The 20,927-nt window shown below is 35.9% G+C and overlaps 2 protein-coding genes across 2 annotated transcripts; both read left to right on the forward strand.

Annotated features, from left to right (window-relative positions):
* Positions 1–448: 448 nt before the first annotated feature.
* On the forward strand, positions 449–1,935 carry LOC109011659. The gene is made up of 2 exons (XM_018992947.1): positions 449–1,107; positions 1,296–1,935. Exons 1-2 carry the CDS (start codon positions 449–451, stop codon positions 1,933–1,935), a joined length of 1,299 nt encoding a protein of 432 aa, XP_018848492.1.
* A 13,034-nt stretch (positions 1,936–14,969) lies between these two features.
* Positions 14,970–19,534, forward strand: LOC109011646 (homeobox protein SBH1-like). Its single transcript, XM_018992933.2, has 4 exons — positions 14,970–15,784; positions 16,136–16,388; positions 18,699–18,925; positions 19,162–19,534. The coding sequence occupies exons 1-4, from the start codon at positions 15,506–15,508 to the stop codon at positions 19,363–19,365; spliced, it is 963 nt and encodes a 320-aa protein (XP_018848478.2). The 5' UTR covers positions 14,970–15,505; the 3' UTR covers positions 19,366–19,534.
* The last annotated feature ends 1,393 nt before the right edge of the window (positions 19,535–20,927 follow it).

The raw sequence follows: 20,927 nt of genomic DNA on the forward strand, positions 1-20,927 counted from the left end.
GTGTTGGTTTATCACGGGGGTATACAGGCATCCTGATACAAAGCATAGGCATGTGGTTTGGGATTTGATTAAATCTTTGTACAAAATAGAGGAGCCATGGGTAGCTTTTGGTGACTTTAATGAAATAGTTAGTTTTAATGAAAAAAGGGGTGGCAGGAGGAGGTCTGAAAAATAAATGGGGGAATTTCTGGATATGATTAATCAATGTGCCTTAAGAGACTTGGACTTTAAAGGGCCACAATATACTTGGTGTAATGGGAGAGAGGGGGTGCAGTGCATTAGTGAAAGACTAGATCGTTTTTTGGCTAACACTCATTGGAGTACCTGTTTCCCACTTGCTAATGTTACTCATGGTTAAGTAGCTTACTCTGATCACCTTCCTATTTGGTTAGAGTTAGAAGGGGGAGCAATGCCAAGACCAAGAAAGAGATTGTTTCGGTTTGAAACAATGTGGGTAGGAGAAAAAGAGTGTGAAAGGATTATTGAAGATTCATGGAAGAATGATGCTGATGGGAATGATATGGGAGAGGTGATGACTATGATTTCCAATTGCAGCCATAAACTGACAGTATGGAATCGTGTGTCTTTTGGTAAAGTCCAGTATCAGTTAAGAAAAGCTAACCAAAAGCTTCAATACTTACAAGAGAATGGCTCTACCTATGGTGATAGAGAAGCACACTTATTAGCAAGAGTAGAGGTTCAAACCTGGCTAGAGAGGGAGGAGACCATGTGGAGACAACGTTCAAAAGCATTATGGTTAAAAGAGGGGGACCAGAATTCAAAATACTTTCACACAAAAGCTTCTCATAGAAGAAGGAGAAATGGCATTAAGAGATTAAAAGATGCTAATGGAGAATGGCAGGAAGGGGAGAGAAAAGACAGGATCATTTTGGAGTATTTTCAGAATCTATTTTCAGCTACTGATAAAAGGGGTCAAACTGATTTCCTGGAATGTTTAGATGGAAGGGTGACCACTCTGATGAATGAAGATTTGACCAGGCCCTATACTGGAAAGGAGGTTACTGATGCTTTGAAAGAGATGAATCCCTCAAAGGCCCCAGGGCCGGATGGAATGGCACCAATTTTCTTTCAGAAATATTGGGGCATGTAGTTGGGAAAGTTGTGACAACAACAGTCTTAAAAGCCTTACAAATTGGTGAGTTCCCTTCTGTCTTGAACCACACATTTATTACTTTGATCCCGAAGAAGAGAGTCATTGAAAAAGTTGCTGATTTTAGGCCAATCAGCTTATGTAACGTGGTGTATAAGCTGATCTCAAAGGTTATTGCTAATAGATTGAAGAAAATATTGCCTAATGTCATTTCTGATTCACAGAGTGCTTTTGTGCCGAGGCGACTTATTACTGACAATGTACTTGTAGCCTATGAACTGATTCATTATTTAAGGCACAAAACAACAGAGAAGCAAGGGTATATGTCTCTTAAACTCGATATGAGTAAAACCTACGACTGTGTTGAGTGGTGCTTCTTAGAAACTATAATGGTTGTTTTGGGGTTTGAGAAGAAGTTTGTTGATATGGTGATGAAATGTGTTACTACTGTAAGCTTTTTTGTGCTGATAAATGGTAAGCCAAAAGGACCTATTGTCCCTAGTAGAGGGTTGAGGCAAGGAGACCCCATCTCTCCTTATTTATTTTTATTATGCACAGAAGGGCTAACTACCTTACTACGAAAGGCGGAGAGAAACCAAGTGCTTAAGGGAATCAAAGTTTGTAGAAGGGCTCCTAATGTTAACCATCTGTTATTTGTAGATGATAGTGTAATTTTCTGCCAAGTAAATGTTGAAGAAAACATAACTATTCAAAGGATTCTTAATACCTATGAGAAGGCATCAGGTCAGAAGATAAACAAAGAGAAAACAACTTTGGTTTTCTCAAATAATGTGACTGATGCAGTAAAGGAGGAAATTATGTAGGTGTGGGGGGTTACTGAGGTGCAGCAGTTTGAGAAATACTTAGGCCTTCCTCCCATGGTAGGTCAATAAAAAACAAGGGTTTTTTTTTTTTCTGAAATAAAGCAGAAAGTTTGGAGTAAATTGCAAAACTGGAAAGACCAACTTCTATCCCAAGGGGGCAAGGAAATTTTGATAAAAGCAGTGGCTCTCTCAATTCCAACTTACTCGATGAGCTGCTTGGATGGCTCTGTGGAGGGCAGTCTTTGTGGAGGGCTCTGTGGAAGATGAAGATATCTCATAAGGTTAAGGTTTTTGCTTGGAGGGCATGTAAAGACGGGCTCCCAACTCTGTCAAATTTGAAGAAAAAGAATGTGCCAACGGAGGATGTATGCTATTTTTGCAAAATAGGTAATGAAACCCTTCCATTGTTTTACTGCACTCGAATTAGACCTTACTGGTGTAATTTATTGCCTATGGTGGGAGTATTGGGTAATGAATTGTCAATTATGGATATGGCAGCAAAGATACATGAGGATGGTAAGGATGATGATCTAGCTGTACCCTTCTTGGTAGCATGGGGTTTCTGGTTTAGGAGGAACAAGTTGGTAAATGAGAAAATTTGTATGGAGCCGAGACAAGTAACTGAGCATGCTTTATCCTTGAAAAAGGAGTTTTGTGCTGTGCAATATGTGCTGAGTAGTGAGTTAAGGAGTTTCTGTAGCTGGAAGCCTCCTGAATCTGGTTTTCTAAAATTAAATGTAGATGGGGCTATATTTAGTGACCTACACAGAGCTGGTGTTGGGGTGGTGTTAAGAGATGATAAAGGAGAAGTCATTATGGCGGCTAACAAGGCAAAAAATGAGGTGGCGAAGCCTTAGGACATTGAACTCTTAGCTATTTTCAGAGGCCTTCAACTTTGTGCAAATATGGGAATCCAGAAGATTATAATTGAAAGTGACTGTTTACTGTTAATTCAAGACCTTCAAAAGGAAGTTGGCTTGTCCTCTATGCGTAGTATTTTGTTCTTAGAAACAAGGAAATTGTTATCTTTGTTTACTGAATCTAAATTTATGCACGTTGGTAGGTTAGGAAATGAGGTTGCTCATAGACTAGCTAGACATGCTTGGAATGTTGACTCACTTGATATGTGGTGTGATTGTTTTCCAGATTTTCTCTCTCAAGCTATTTGGCTTGATAGATATCTATAAAATGTTTTATTATGAATGAGAATTTTATTATAAAAAAAATAAAATAAACAAAGAGGGCAATTGCAATTCAAACAAAGTAACCCAATAAGTTTTCTTCCTAGTGGGGTGCTCGAGAAGCTTTAGCTTACGTTGGATTTTTTTCACAAGATGGACACTAGAGAGGATGAATTAATCCATGACCACAGGCTTTTCCAGCACCATCGCGATGGGATTTTTTGTTGGCAGTTTGTTGGTTCCCTTTTAGGATGCACTTAATCACTTTTAGAAACATAACTTTTCATCTCTACACAAGTATATACCAAATAAAATAGAAAATAGAGTGAATTTCATGGTTTATATTACCTTTTCAACGAGACACCATCCAAAGTTCAGCAGTATACTAGCACTAATGTGTCAAAGGTTGATCTTAAACCTCCATAAAAATCCTAGTAAAAGTTAAAATAGGGGTGTTACCTGCACTCGCTAGACCGGGGCTGCCCCTATCCCGTCCCTGCATGGATGAAATGCTACTTATCATCCCCACACCACAAACTAAGATATGATTTATCATTTTTATCATTCTATTTAAATACATATATTTACACATCAATATGTATGTATTTAAATAGAATGACAAAAATGATAAACGACATATTAGTCATGTGTAATATAGTGGATGATAAGTAGAATTTTTCTGAGTGGGGGAGACAGTTTTGGGCCCCACGACTGTCCGCCCCATCCTGCCCACAGCCCACCCACCTTGAAAGACAACTGGAAAACACTAAAAAAAAATACAAAACAACTGAAAAACAACAAGTCCACATACATCCACAACAAATTGGAAAACAACGAAAAAAATTCAAAACAACCAAAACACAACAAATCTTAAAAAAGAAAAACAGCCACGAATGGTTGTTGGTTTCTTTGCAAACCCACGACCATTTGTGCTTGAAGGAGGAGGAGAAGAAAAAGAGGATGGGTGCGCCGACGCACTAGCAAGAGGGAAAGAGAGACAAACCGTGTAACGCCCCAATGGAAGGCTCAAAGCACATGACCTATACTCCAAAAGTACTAGTCAATGATACAATTAGAGCCCCATTGGAACCTTATAAAGAGCAAGAACTTCTCATTCCCAGGAATGTGAGATCTCATACACCACCTACCCTTATCCATATCATATGGGGTATCACAGACCGAAGGAAGAAAAGAGACTGAGAGAACCAAAGAGGAAAGAGAGAGGGGAAAGAAAGAATGAGACGACGGGATGTTAGATTTAAGTTAAACCTATCGCGAAATGATGCCGTTTTATTAAAGAAAAATATTTTTTAAATATATATATATGGGGAGTTTTGTTGCAAAACATCAATTGTTCACATCATACACTCCACACATGACATGGAATTTTTTTTTTTCATATGGTGTGGGGTTTTTCATAGAGTATGAGGGTGTTTTTTATAAGGTGTATGGTGTAGGGTGATGAATAGTGGCTAATGAAAAAAATTCTTCATATATGGGCTAGGCCAGGCAGACGGGGTAAACCCTGAGCAGACTTGGGCATAACTCGGGCCCCACACCTAACTCCCAACTACATGCAGGCAGATCTGTTTGCGGACGGGGGCCTCTAACTAGGCTAGGTGGATGCTGGACGGGGTGGGGCGAGGTGGTGGCTACAAACTTTGTTTTAATTGTGACGAACGATTTGTTCCGGACCATAAATGTGCAAAACCCTTTTTTGTTGGAAGTATATTGCAATGGAGATGACAACAAAAGGACTATGGTTTCTTACAAGGATGTAGATGAGCTGAAAAAAGTTTCCAGAGATTGCCTTTGAGAACAAGGGTTGTGATATAGGGGAGGAATGTTAGCAGTTGATCATAAACCTCCTTAAGAATCCAAGTATATGTTTGAGTTTATTTAGTCTAGTAGGACACTACAAGAGATTGTGTTTTTTGAGACAAAAAATTGTCTCAAAATACACAATTTTCGTCCCAAATTAGATTTGGAGATGAAAAAATTTCGTCTCAAATTTGTCTCGAAAATATCGTCTCAAAAATTTTTTGTAGACAAAAATCAAATTTCGTCTCAAAAACTCATTTTTAGAGACGAAATTGGGCAGATCCAGTCGAAACCGTTCGAACGGATAATTGTTTTTTAGACAAACCGATTTTGTCTCAATATATTGCTCGAATGAAACATTTCTCCGTCCGAACCGAGATGTCCATTCAAACAATATAAAATATTCATTCAAACTAATGTCCATATTTGATCCTGTTTGAATGAACGGAGTGTTCGAATAGATTTTATGCATTCGAATTAATAATTTTTTCAAATGACTTGTGTTCGAACAAAAATCATGTCTATTCGAACAAAAATTTTATTTTCGAAAATTATATCCGTTCAAACGGGGTTTTGCACATAACTATTGTTCGAACAAATAATTTATTGTTTGAACGTTTGTATTTCTCTTTTGTCGTTCGAATGAGTTAGCTTTTGTTCGAATGGATCTATTTTGGTTTGAATGTAATTACAAATGGTAATTTACCGTTTGAACTGTATTAATCATACAGATCAGAATTTAATTAAAAATACCATACTAATATTACACAATTTGTAATTCAAAAATCAATTGTTCAAATGTTTTGGGACATCATAATATAAATGCAATGAAAGAAAAGATAAATTTGAAAACTATGGTGGTGGCATAGAGTTTTGAGACATTTTTGATTGGAATTGTTCAAATATTTTTTGGTTATTCAACTGCATTATCTCTTCTAATTTCGCCTCCAAATCCGCTGCTTGATCTAATCGGTCCATCTTTTTCCTTGAACGTCAATCGTTCTATCTCAAATGCTGCTTCCTCCAATTCCTTAGTCTTGTCGTCATTCGATTTGGCTCGAGAATAGGATGATGAGGATGGTTTTATGTAACGTCATAAGCCCCTCAAATATCTAGAACGTGATCCAAGAACTTGAGAAAGGATCTGAGCATCGTTGACAGATGATTCATCAGATGGACCCGCAACAGTTTTCTTAAGAGATATCATCTTATCCTACAAAAATAAAAACATTAAAGTTAATATAAGTAACAAAAATATTAGGTGACAATAGAATTAAAAAAACTTATATTTACATAATTTGCCTCTGCTTCAGGACTGACCCAAATACCATCACGATTTTTATGTGTTCTAGCATACGATTGGATCAAATCATAGTTAGGGGGACTTTCTTCTTTCTGTAAAAGGAAAATTTATATTAGGACTTAAATAAGAATATGTGTATTATATGTTAATATTTTACGGGCACTAAAATAACTTACTATTTTATTAAACAAACATTCTTACCATTTTGGCGCAAAATTTCCCTCCAAACATATTTCACGAGATAAAACCGTTCGAACGGGATGTTATTGGGTTTGAACCAATCACAAAATATTTTAATATTATATAGTATATAATAACTATATATTATAGCAACTATTTTATATTATAATTGATAATATATAATGTACTACAAGTCTAATAGTTAATATAATACTTATATTATATACTAACTATTAATATATAGTACTTATTAATATATATATATATATATATACTTTTGGTCTTCTAATTTTGCACTATATATTATATAACTTACTACCTTGTAATATAAAATATAATAAGTATAGTTATAGTAACTTATAATAGTAACTAGTAACTAGTAAGTACAATAACTAGTTACTATACTTATGATAACTTGTATAGTTATCATAACTTATAATACTTACACTGTAGTACCTATATAACTAATAGCTACTATATATATATTAAATATATTAACTTGTATAGTTATCATAACTTATAATACTTACACTGTAGTAGCTAAATAACTAATAGCTACTATATATATATATATTAACTATATTAATTTGTATAGTTATCATAACTTATAATACTTATATTGTAGTACTTATATAACTAATAGCTACTATATATATATATATTAATTATATTAATTTGTATAGTTATCATAACTTATAATACTTACATTGTAGTAGTTAAATAACTAATAGCTACTATATATATATATATATATATTAACTATATTAACTTGTATAGTTATCTAGCTTATAATAGCTATAGCTATATAGTAACTGTATATATAATACTTGCACTATAGTAGTTATATAACTAATAACTACTATATCTATATTTATATTAATTATATTAACATGTATAGTTATCATAACTTATAATACTTACACTGTAGTATCTAACTTATAATAGTTATAGCTATATAGTAACTATATATATAATATTTACACTATAGTAGTTATATAACTAATAACTACTATATCTATATTTATATTAATTAGATTAACTTGTATAGTTATCATAACTTATAATAGATATAGCTATATAGTAACTATATATATAATACTTACACTATAATAGCTATATAACTAATAACTACCATATATATATATATTTATATTAATTATATTAATTTGTATAATTATCATAACTTATAATAGATATAGCTATATAGTAACTATATATAATACTTACACTGCAATTATATAACTAAGAACTATAGTTACTGTTATAATAGAATAAATATATTTACAAATAATATACTAAATATATTAATTAAAAGTATTATAATAATTAAAAGTATTATAATACTATTATTACTTTTATTTTTATACTTTTGTACTTTGTAATATTAATATTGTTATATACTACTATTAGTAATATAATTATAAATATATTAATATAATAACCGTTCGAACGGATATTTATTCAGTTCGAACGAGACGCCACGGTCATTGTAGACGTAGTTCGAATACAATTCCATAAAACTCTCTCATTTGAACCAGCAACCGTCGAGAGCCTCCGAGTTCGCCCCTTATCTCCATCGCGAAAACCGCCACTCAACTGCCGTAGCAACCCCACATTTGAACTTCTAAGAGGTATGGGTCAACTCTCCACCTTTATTGTTTAGTTTTTTGCACGAATGAGTTATGTTTGGGAGGTATGGATTTTGAATCCGAAATCCAACCATTTTGGTGTATTTCGTAGAAATAACATCAAAATAATTGGTAGAAATGATTGGACTTCACTTCTTAATCATTTCTACCGATTAAAACAAATGATAACATCTAGATAGGAAATTTTTCATTTCTGGGCTGAGTCGACTTAGCCATGGCTGTTTGGCTTCTTCCCATTCGAACTAACTCTAGTCCGTTCGAACGCTTAGTTGCTAAACAACACTATTTCTATTCAAAAAAAATAAATTCTTTCGAATGAACAAAGATTTCCGGTTCGAATGAATAGAACAGTCCATTCTAATAGATTTGACTAGTTCGAACAGAATATGTTCTGTTCGAACGAATTATTTCAATATACTATAATTCTTCAATAATTTAATTTAATTATTATGGTTAATTATATTCTTATTTTCCTTATGGTTAAACAGTATATCAATGGCATCCAGCGGAAGAAAACGTGCGAGAGATCAACCCAGCCAAAGTAGTGGAACAGCTCATGCTCAGGAGACGAGGCCTATACTTGTCGAGCGTCATGTCGTTTTGTCTGACTTCTCTGATCTTTCATAGGAGGGATGGAGCATACAATCCATCTTCACTGAGCGGAGATGGATACCGATCTGTGAGCAGTGGGGGACTGCATATCCAGAGATGGTCGGTGAGTTCTACCGTGCCATGGGAGAATTTAGCTCTGATGCTCTGTTCTACACCCTATCATTTTGAGGAGTGAGTATTAATTTCTCTCCCCGCATTATTGCTGAGTTCCTTGACATCCCGCGCGTGGCCGACTCATATCCTGCAGCAGCTACAAGGGGACCAGCGGCTGCACCATCTGATTCCGACACATCGGCCGCATCCTCCACGTTAGCCCTGAATGTAGATTCGGATTATAGTTTGGATGGTAGTGAGGATGAGGATCTACCTGATGATGATCTCACAGAAGATCAGGTACGTCAGCTGGTGCGAGACCCATCGGCTCTTCCATATGATGGGAGCAAGGTGATCCGACAGGCCGATTGTATAATATTTTTTAGAATGCTTAATTTGATTGTTGGCTATAACATCGATAAAAAAAAACACAAAACTGATTTCGGGATCGATCGAGCCAGATTTTTGCAGCGGATAGCACGGGAGGATCCCATTGATATGGCATTGTATTTATTCCTCTGCATTCGATCGGAGTCACGATTTTCCAGTGGAGGTAGTCTACCATTTGCACTGCTAATATCTAACCTCTTACTCCGATCGGGGGTTATAGTGTCGGCCACTAAGCGGAGGTCACCATAGATGGGGTTCCTTAACAAGATCACATTCAGCAAGAGCAAGAGGCACTTGAGGAAGACTGCACCAGAACAGCCTAGTGATCCTCTCACAGATCCAGCTTCTAGTAGTGCTGCTGCTGTTGAGAGACAGCCTCTTGAGGCTACTTTGGATCAGGTACGAGCTCTGTTTGTAGAGTTTGTTGAGCCCATTATGGAGAAGTTTAGGGATCTGGAAGGATCTATTAAAATGTTGCAAGATGATGTTGATCTATTAAGGACCCAATGATCATTTTAGTTATTATTTTACTTTTTTATGTTGTATTGAACATTATATATTTGATATGTAATTAATGTATGATTTTTATTTTTCGTGTTTGCTACTTTGTTTATTTCTTTCATTTTACTTGCCGTTCATGATAATATAAAAAATGATACTATCTTTAAAGTTATATTTATATAAATTTAACAAAAAAGAAATCACTATAAAGTTTTAAAGTTAATTACATAAAATTAATTTATGAATTTATAAATATTTTAACTCACTGCAGATCATAATATATAATATATACACATTTTTATATTTTGAAAATGATAACAAATTAATGGGAAAAATATTTATTACTTTAATGCAAAAAATATATGCACAAATCCATACTAATAAAAAATTTAATTGTAAAAAATTCCGTTCAAACAAATAAATTTAAGTTCGAACGGTTATTAACTTTTCCCGGAAAAAATAAATTAATTTCCCGCCAATATTATTATTCGAACATATTATATACTATTCGAACGAACATTAATTCCATGTTCGAATCTATTTTGTTCCGTTCGAACGGTTTTCTTTTTTGAGACGATTTGTTCGTCACAAAATATCTTGTTCGAATAGATAGTTTTCCGTTCGAACGAATTTAGTACCTCAGGCATTTTTGTTTGTCTCCAAAAATGACTTTAAGAGACGAAATTTAATTCGTTCCTAACAAATTTCATCCCGGAAAGTCAAATTTCTTGTAGTGGGAGTTAGAGTCCATTTCTTCCTAATCTTAGTTAAGGCCTAGTTTGGATAAGGATGTATTCACAGATATTTTTCAAATTTTTCAGAACAAAAATAATTTTAAAAAATTATACTCAAACAATTTTTTTTATTTAAATTTTTTTCTCTCATTTTTCAAAACCCATAAATCATCTTAATTCAAATTATTTCTCTACTATTTACAGAATTTTAAGATGAGAATTTTATATTTTATTTGAAAGTTTAAAATATTATATTTTAATATTATTATTGTGTTAAAATTTGAAAAAATATGTAATGATAAGATGAATAGAATGAAAATTTTGTGTCTTATCCCACCCCCAAACCTGCAATCCAAACTAGCCTTTAGTGTACTTTATTTGGTCTTTTTATCTATTTTTACTTAAGTCTTGCCCATAATAGTTTAGGAAGTATGCAGTACTCTTGGATTCTTGAGTCCTGGTAGAGGTAGTGGTCATTATCTAGTAAAAGTCTCGGTGTGTGTATGTATATAAATATTTGTCGCTCAGATGAATAATAAACATCATAAAAAGGAATTTTCATTAACATAATTCGTTGGAGTTTGAAGATAGTTCTAAATATCTAAACGAATCTTTTTCTTTATTTTTCCACCACCATAGCATACCAACTCAATATTCATTTTACCCTGTCACCAAAACGCCGCCCCACCATGCATTATATAACCTAGGGCATCTCTTCTGCATCACACCTCACTTCCTGTCTAGAGGCTGCCATGTTGCTAAACTTACTTTTGAAGAAAGTCGACGCTCCACCATGAAGTTGCAAACCTTTGACTCTGTTGTTGTAGTTGCCTCTTCACCTACTTCTAAAACTACTTTTGGATGTTCTTTGGACGTTCCACTCCCCATTCCTCTTCCAACATTGTCTTAGGTAAATATTTCAAACGTCCTGATGACCCTATTACAAAATTTCGTAAACTACAACAAAGAATCAGTCACAGGCCCCTTTTTCACATGCTGCCATAGTAGCTCCGACTACTTCCTCTATACCCAAGTCTTTTCTTGAGCTTCCATCTTAGTCCACTACTCTCATTGTTGCTGACGTCAATGCCTTAATGCATCAGGTTTTATCCTGATCTCCTACTGCCTTGTCCGTCACCTTAGGTACAAGTCCTTGGTTTATTGATTCTGCGTATTGTAACCATATGACTCTGGATCCCATACTGTTTTCCAACAAATCTTCTTTGTCATCCACTCTTGTCATTTACACTGGTGATGGTTCTCCTTTGCATGCCAGTCACCTAGGGTCTATTTCTACGTCTCAATTGTCAATTGACAACACATACCTAGTTCCTATAAGTTATTATTAAATCTTCTTCCAGTCGGTCAACTTTGTGAATTAGGACATAAGCTTATTTTTCCTAATGATGTATTGATGTTCAGGATCCTTAAATGAGATAACTCATTGGGATAGGCCGATAGATTGACATTTTTTTGTCAAGTTCTCTTCTCTCTGGCCATATCCCTTCCTCTATCTCTCGCTTAGTTGCTGCAATCACCACCTCTTCCAATATATGGCATTCTCAATTGGGACATACTTTTCTATCACATGTTCAGCTTTTCGCATCTCAAGGTCATCTAGGTTCTATAAATCTCAAGTCCGTGTCTCTTGTGAGTTTTGCAAAGAAACACGTTATATGTCTTTTAATAAAAGTGAGTCTTTTTCTTGTACTCTATTTGATTTGGTCCATTATGACATTTGGGATCTCGTTCTAATTCCTACTTTGGAGAAGGGGGTCCCATTATTTTGTGATGTTTGTGTATGATTAATCTTGTTATATATGACCCTATCTTTTACAGCATTGACATAAACTTTTTTGTGTTTATCAAAATCTTCAGAAAATGGTCCAAATACAATTTTCTCGTACCAATAAAGTATTTTGTTCCGATAATGCTATAGAAAATAATGAGAAGTTGGTACGGATCTTGTGGTACCTTGTGGTTTCATAATCGCATTTAACGATGGTGACGATAAGAAAAAAGGGTGGCTATTTCGAGGGAGTCTGTCCTCCAATTTCATACAAGATGAAATATTATATGGAATCCTTTGATGATCACATTGCAAAGCATATGGCTCTTTATATAAATAACCCAAATTCTAAGCATAGAAATTGTTTGAATTTAATTACATTAATAACTCAAATCCTACGATTTATTATTTTGATAGCCCATATGATCATTTCCCTTGCAAATCATGGATTGATATCACAAGTCTCTTTTCATTTTAGGATCAACAAGGCATAATCTCTTATTGCTTTTGTTCTTACACTCCTCAACAGAATAGGCATACCTAAAGAAAACATCATCACATTCTTGGCTACAAACAGATCATGGTCATATATGTAAAAGAATGTGGTCAGTGTGAGAGCATGTTTGAGAACCAAACCCTTGAACATCTAAATACATGCATCATGATACACTTTTACAGCAATATCAGGTGCAAGAGATCAGCTTAGTTACGCCAATTATTGTCCTAAGACAAATTGGCCTCCACCTTCGGGGGATAATACATGTTTGGCGGACTCGTTCAATTCTTCCTGGATGGACTACAGATTACAGTGACACCCACGATCGCTGGAAGCAGCATGATGAAGAACAACAATCTAAGAGGACAAAGCAAAGAACTTCCAAGTTAGAGGTGACAGGCTTTAGAAGTAAACAAGTTTATAGATGAGTTGTATTATTTCTAAGATTTTCATATTGTCATACATGAATTCCTTCCGACGTTTGACGCACAACGGAAGCCAGCAAAATGCAACACTTTTGTACACAAAATAAGCCATTGTGTCGTGGAGTACTTTCTTGAAGTTCGGATGGTTCTTACGCCCTCAACATCTCATCGGAATCTACCCTTTTTACATGCTTTGACCTCGTTATTTATAGCTTCATTGGATGGGTGTGACCCATCAATCTCTCTATTTTATTAAGAAAAAATTATATTGTTTTCTATTACTTGTTCTCTAATGTCTACACATTGTCTTATTACTTATCATTAATTGCTTTTATTTATTAGTTTTTTTTCAAACAAGCATGTCTTTGATAAAATAAACGTTTAAAAGATATAAGATTTAATAGGGTGAGAGCTCTCAACAATCATCTCAAACCAGCAAATACAACACAAGAAAAATAAAACAAAGAGAGATCTGAAATCAATGACTTGACCTCTACTCATTTATCATAAAGGGAAGTCGCTTGAAATGGTTTTGATATAGTCTAATAAACAGACTATAAAATTATAACTAGAAGCCACAATGGATTGTTGTATGATGCATTTTGCTGGTCTAGATTGATGACTATCAGAGACTTTAACTATCCATTTTCTTCTTGACCTTTGGTTAGAAAAAATGAGAACATAAGAAAATAGAAACTGAAAGATGAATCAAATCACTGACACATGATAGTCAATATTAATTGTGGAGGCACGTGTAGGCCACGCGCCATCCTTGAAGAGAAGATAAAGGTAGAACTTAAGATATCCAAAATCGTTGATCTCAATAGTATTGTACGTGGTTGCGATAGACTCTCATAATTGGCACGGTGGTGCGTGAGTCTCACACGCGGTGTGAGCCGAGCGTGAGATATACATGTCACACTTTTAATCAATTTTCTTCTTCGGTTCAAAGGATTGGTGACTGAAAAATTTGGTGGTGATGGGTGTGGGGATCGTCGGAAGTCAATAAATCGGTACATCTCGACGCTATAGACGGAAAAACAAACAAAAAATAAAAAAAAATACTCGATAGACAGATGCGGGATGATCCGGACGGGGGGAGGGAAGATTATTTGGCTGGAGAGAAATATCGCCTTGGGATCGGAGAGAGAAAACCAGTAATCTTAAAGTATAATTTGCTGTTATTTATGAGTTGGTACGTAAACACACAATTTATTATTAAATCTATTATAATAATAAAAATCAAAGATATTAATATATAATCTTTCGGATCGATTTTGGCATAATTACTAACTATATGTCACAATAATGATGTTTTTCTCAAAGGCGCTCGATCCTACGTTCACTTGCTCAAGGCGTTAGATAAATTGCATAGGGTAAAGAGAAATGGAGAAAACTATAGAGAAAGAGACATTCCGAGTGTCCCCCACCAACTTTCTTTCAACTCTCTCTCCTCTTTTCTTTTTCCTCAGTTCCCCAACCTACTTTTTTCCATTATTATTGATTAGACCAATACATAGGGCTGAGAGAGAGAGAGAGATGTCGTTTGACTCGTTTGTATGGATATAGCTATCTTCACAAATGGTGTCGTGTTTCTAGGTTTGTCTTTATTGTTCTGCCCTAGAAAGACACCCAAAAGTGAAACAGCAGGGAGTACTGAGGGAGAGAGAGAAGACAAGCCAAAATCACCGGGGAATATAAATGGAGGGGCTGAGATTGAAAAGACTACCATCAGTCGGCAGAAATGGACGGTTGAAATCACTTACCATCAATCACCAACACCACCAAGCAAACAGGCTCAAGTCCTATACTTTTCCTTCCCATCAATCCCTTTGGCTAATTTAACTATCCTCTTGATTCTCTTCATAAGCATCATCAGGCATCTCTCTCTCTCTCTCACTCTGAGTGAACCAGAACATAGTAAGTTGATCAGTGGCAGTGCAATAAAAACGAGGGGGTGAGTAGAGATAGCTGTCATCGGGAAGGAAAGGGTCTCAGACTCTCAGTAGAACTTGCAGAAGCGCACGTTAACCCCGCGTGCAACCTACTGTACATCTTGACTCTATTCTCTCTCTCTCTGTCTCTTATTGCTATGCAAGATCTCACACGGAGAGAGGGAGAGTGAAAGGGAGAGATATTACTGTATGTGCACAGGAACAAAAAGAAAGAAAATACCATTTCCAAGAGAGTCTCTACCCTTGACAGGCCAGCCACGGAGGAAAAACCTTTATTTCTCTGACAACGCCCTTTGCTCTCAGGATTTTCTGTAAACAGACCGAGAGTTTTGGCTTGAAAACCGGGAGTAATCTTTTGGGAGATTGTAATTTTTATAGACAAGTGTATGACTGATCACTGAAAGTGATGAATGTGGGTTTTTAGAGAGAGAGAGAGAGAGTATGGAAGGAGGAGCTAATAGTAGTGGAACTTCTTGTTTGATGGGCTTCGAGGGAAACAAAATAATGATGCCTCTAATGAATTCTGTTGTAGAGGCAAATAATAAGCTGTTTCATCCTCTACCTTTGAGCGGCAATTCCTGTGGTCAAAAGACCTCTGCTTTAATGTCCGAGGAAGATTATGGCAATCGCATGGAGGCCAACAATAGTTGTATGAGGGCTAAGATTATGGCTCATCCTCTCTTCCCTCGCCTCTTGGCCGCTTATGTCAATTGTCAAAAGGTGATAAATGAATTCTAACTGTTTGTGAAACCTTGAGGTCTAATCCTTAAAAAATACTGCTCTTTCTAAGATAAGGGAGTTTCAGTTCAGCGTTTTCTATCTTGACATGATAACCGGTAGAAGTTGAGGTGGTCCATGCTGGTTAAACCCTCTCTCCCCCTCCCTTCCCCCCCAACAAAATCCATGCTGGTTTCTATGAACGTTCCTTCAGGTTTTATTGTGAAATCTAATGTCCCGTTTTTCCTTAGTGGTATTCCTTTCTTTTTGTTTTATTTATTTTTTCGTAAGTTCTTTACTAATTGTTTGCATGGCCTTGTTAGTCTGATGTTAGATAATCACTAATGATCGTAGGTTGGGGCACCTCCTGAAGTGGTGGCTAGGTTAGAAGACGCCTATGCTAATTTTGAGGCTGCCATGGGCGGTAGGCCAAGATCAAATTGCATAGGTCGGGATCCTGGACTGGACCAGTTCATGGAAGCCTATTGTGAGATGCTCACCAAGTACGAGCAAGAACTCTCTAAACCCTTCAAAGAGGCCATGCTTTTCTTCTCAAGGATCGAGTGCCAGCTCAAAGCCCTCACAATTTCTTCGTCAGATTCCGGCGGTGACATTCTTCATCTTGCTTTCTATCTTCTTTTGAATTCCCTCAAAACATTTTTACTTGCAACCCAATTTTTTTTTTTTTTTTTCTAATGGATTGGATGAGAACATCGAACAAAGTCCATAGTTATCATAGGGAGTGGTAACAGATGGTTAGGTAGATATCTCTGTATTTGATTCTCCTGTTTGTTTGTTCCTGGATTCGAATATTTTCCAGCTTAATATTGGTCTTCTGACAGGTGTCTGAACTTTGAACCCTTCTAGCATTTTAGGGTTTTCTTTTTTCATTTATCTTGATGTGTTCAAGAACATCTGAAGGAGTAATGGAAATGGAAGCTGTTTGGTTCAGGTATATATTGAACAGAAAATTTCAGGCGGAGAGAAAATGTAACTTAAGTAAAATGCTGGATGGCAGTTTCTTTCTATCCAATATTTGACTTCAAAGCGAAAGGATCTTATGGAACTGAAAAAAAAAAACGCTACAAGGTCAACTCATTAAGTCATTTTCATGTAAGTTCACAACTGTTTGCATGTTACAGTTTACGAGAGAGAATTTCTTGTCAGGTTTAAGAGGTCGATGTCGCAGAAAGGGACGTTTACGAAAGAAAAGTGGAAAGCTTTTGTAGTACATTAAAAAATAAAATGGAAACCTTGAGGGTGAGAAGTGAAGGACTCAAGAAATAATCGTCTTCTTCTCTTTTGTGTCACCTAATTCTTATAATGTAGTTTGGATATATGGAAATTTCATTAATTTGAATGTTGGGTCATCGACTCATCACGATTATGGATGGGTTTTGCAGAGAAGATCATGGATTTGACAGTGTTTGGAACAGGAATATATAAAATATAAACTGAATATCTTAAGGGGAAACAGAATCCACATGTTTTGCTATCTCTATACCAAGGACGATGGCCTTCTATAGCTTTCATTCTATAAATATTTTAAACCATTAATGCTTTTAAGCACAAAAACTCATTTCTCTAAACGCATGTCTTGTTACAATCTTTCATTTTCTTGCATGAGTTTTGCGTCTATTCTCGATTTCTTGAGTTCAATGATATTTTGTTATATTTTAGTTTTGATAAGAGATTCTAATAGCTAACGGACTTTTCTTCTCAACTGGCGGCTGCTTATCTCAATTTGAGAAATATTTTAGTCAGATCTCACAAAATAAATCCACAAGCTGGCGTATCTTGACGTGGTACGCTAGATTATAAATCTATTTTGATTATAAAGTAGATCTAATGTACCATATTAAGTCACGTTAGATTTGTAGAATTACTTTTGTAGAATCTATTTGTGATTGTAGTACTTCTCTTTCCATTTACGCCTCTTAAGCTTGAGAAGAACTATGGATGGGTATTCATGATTAAGTAAAAGGAAGCTTTGTCTTGCCCAAAATGGACTCTTGCTGGCCTTTCACCTTAAATAGGTTGGCAAACTAGTAATCTTGAAGTTTCCTCTACGAGCAATTGTATAGTTCATCAAGAAGTGACAATATATTAAGCATCAGAATCTTTTAATTAATGTAGTACTATACAATATAGTATGCATCACGTCACATTGAGAACTATACAATAGACACATTTTGTGTTTAATGTCGTATTACACGCGACTAAAAATATCTTATGTTATGGTGGATCCTGTATTAAAATCATATTCTTCTATTGCCAATTTGTTACTTATTTTTTTGTGGTAAAGTGGATGGGTTGTGCCAACCAAAAATTTTGGAAAACTTACTAGTGAAAGTGCACTTGATTATTATGAATTTAAAGACTAATGAAGTTTTCCGAATCTGGCTACCTTGCTTAGGATTGGGCTTTGACCATGCTGCTTATGATGTGTTGATTTGCACTACATGATACGTCCCAAGTATTTGTCACCACCTATGTTGATGCTTAATTTATGTAATCATGAGAAAAATAAGTCCTGTCAAACACATCCATAAGTTGAAATATGGTTGGAAGAGTGAATGGAAATGCTGCTCATGGATTGTTTTTTCTTGTTCCAAAGATCAGATCAAAGATTGGTAAATTCCCATTTATTTCAATACGGTTCTGATCAATGTGACACTTCCAATGTTAATATTTGAGTCTGATATCCCAAATTCATTACTAATTGTGTATATATGTAGGTTTTGGTTTGATATGAGTTATTAAAATCGGTTGTAATTTAGTGCCATCAGATTCCTCTATTGTTGGCCGGTAATGGTATTTGTGAAACAAACGATGCAAGTTTGCTTGCAAAAGTCACATGCATGGTAGTTTTTGCCTATTAGCTTACCTTCAGTTTGTGGTGATGTACATGTTGTAGGTCGAAGTGGATCTTCTGAGGAAGAGGTTGATGTGAATGACAAAGTAATAGATCCTCAAGTTGAAGATCAAGAACTGAAAGTTCAGCTTCTGCGCAAGTACAGTGGATATCTGGGAAGTCTCAAGAAAGAATTTCTGAAAAAGAAAAAAAATGGAAAGTTGCCAAAGGAAGCTCGGCAGCAGTTGCTGGACTGGTGGAGCAGACATTACAAGTGGCCATATCCATCGGTATCTATAATCTAACATCCAGCTTGTTGATTTACAATGAGTCCTGTATATATCTTAATTAACAGCTCCAAGTACTTTCGATGTTTCCTTCAATGCCTAACAACATTCTGAAGGACTCGTGGCTATGTTATAAGATCAAATGGTTTTTAATTGCGAGTGGCATCTGTAGCAACTTCTACACTGCATTTGGTATTTCTTGTGATATTAATGCAATTTATGATATATGCTTTATGCAGGAGTCCCAGAAGGTGGCACTTGCAGAATCAACCGGTCTAGATTTGAAACAGATAAATAACTGGTTCATCAATCAGAGGAAACGCCATTGGAATCCTTCGGAGGATATGCAATTTGTTGTGATGGATGCAACTCATCCCCACTACTATATGGACAATGTTATGTGCAATCCCCTTCCAATGGATTGCACAGCTATGCTCCTTTGATGATATTTTTCCTAGCTATCGCTGTAATATTAATGCAACTTAATTGTTTTATCAAACTCCAGTACTTTATATTCAAGCGCTTAAAAACTGCCTAATATTCCAGTGCAGGTGTCAAATTTACCTCCATTCATATATAGGGCCGCCTTGTAGTAGTGGGCATGCCAGCCTGATTGCTTTTATTAGATTTGACACCCATTTGAAGCAAGTAAATGTTTAGAATGCATATTAATGCATGTTTTGTTTTATAGGATGCATGGGTGGTCTAGATGCCATATCATTCAGATTTGGTTTGCCCCCCTATATTTCTTATGTTTGATAATTAAAGGCTATTGACATGCCATGAACATGAGGCCAAGGGTGGCAGAAACTTTTGATCTTGCTCGCAGTGCATGCCAGAAGTAGGCCCCCATCCCCGGGGGTGCACCAAGTGGGAAGGTGCTGATGCCAAAAGTTGACGACGACAATGATCTGGCTTTACATGCACCTAGCTGACGGATCAAAGACGGCGCTGTAGCTGGCGAAAATGATTTATTTGCAACCAACCAACCAAAACAGAAGGAACTAGTGAAAATGACGTACCGATCGACGTCTTTTTCAAATATCTAAATTAATGGTTTCTCCATCTGTGACGATTTCAAGCATCACTTTTGCTTAATTCGTGTTGCAGACATAGGGGCACTGCAATTTTGACAAATTCTTCTGCACCCACCTGCAGCACTTGTTACCATTCCTCAGAAAACACTTCCTTTTGCCTTTTGCCTTTTGCTGGATGACGTGCGGTGTTCGGCCTCGTGGCTGGCTCAAGCTTTGTTAATTTGACTCATGGTCTTGGAGTATGATTTTCTATTCTTTTATGTCATGCTTTGTTTCTTCCGTCTTTGGGGGATTCCATACTTGAAATAGAAGCTCTGGGAAATCTGCTTCTACCCGTGTGTTACAGTTCTCAGTAACTAATATTTAATTTGACGCAACTTATCAGTATCAATCAATGGAGAGTGAGTGCACATGAAGAAGAAGAAGGATGAAGATGAACACATTCATACATTCTACTCTTTGTTTTTTTACAGTTAGCTCAGTAAAAAAAAGAAGAAAAGATAATATACCTGACAGTGACAGTTGACCGTATGTACATGAAGACCACTGTTGCACTGTAATTCATTGGGTTGTATTTCGATGCATCGTGAGTAAAAGACTTTTAACTCATGGAGTGCAGATTTAAATGGCTGGAAAATATTCACAAAGTTAAACTTTTGGAATTTACTTTCTTCTATAGTGAGTAGCTACTCGGGTCCTATATTGGGTCTAGAAGATTTTAATTCTCTTTTGAACCAACAAGAGAAGTTGGGAGGAACGCCATTTGCTTCTTCCTCTTTACCCTCTGGACTTCAGAATTGCATGAATCACAATGGGTTTGCAGATTTAGGCTATTGTGGCCCTAAATTCACATGGACTAATAATAGGCAAGGCAGAAGTAGAATTAAGGAGAGATTGGACCGTGCCATTTCAAATTCACATTGGACTATGTTCAATCCCGATTCCAGGCATTTCCATCTTCCCATACA

The sequence above is a fragment of the Juglans regia genome, chromosome 10 (assembly GCF_001411555.2).
Source record: "Juglans regia cultivar Chandler chromosome 10, Walnut 2.0, whole genome shotgun sequence".
In the NCBI taxonomy this organism is placed as follows: Eukaryota; Viridiplantae; Streptophyta; class Magnoliopsida; order Fagales; family Juglandaceae; genus Juglans; species Juglans regia.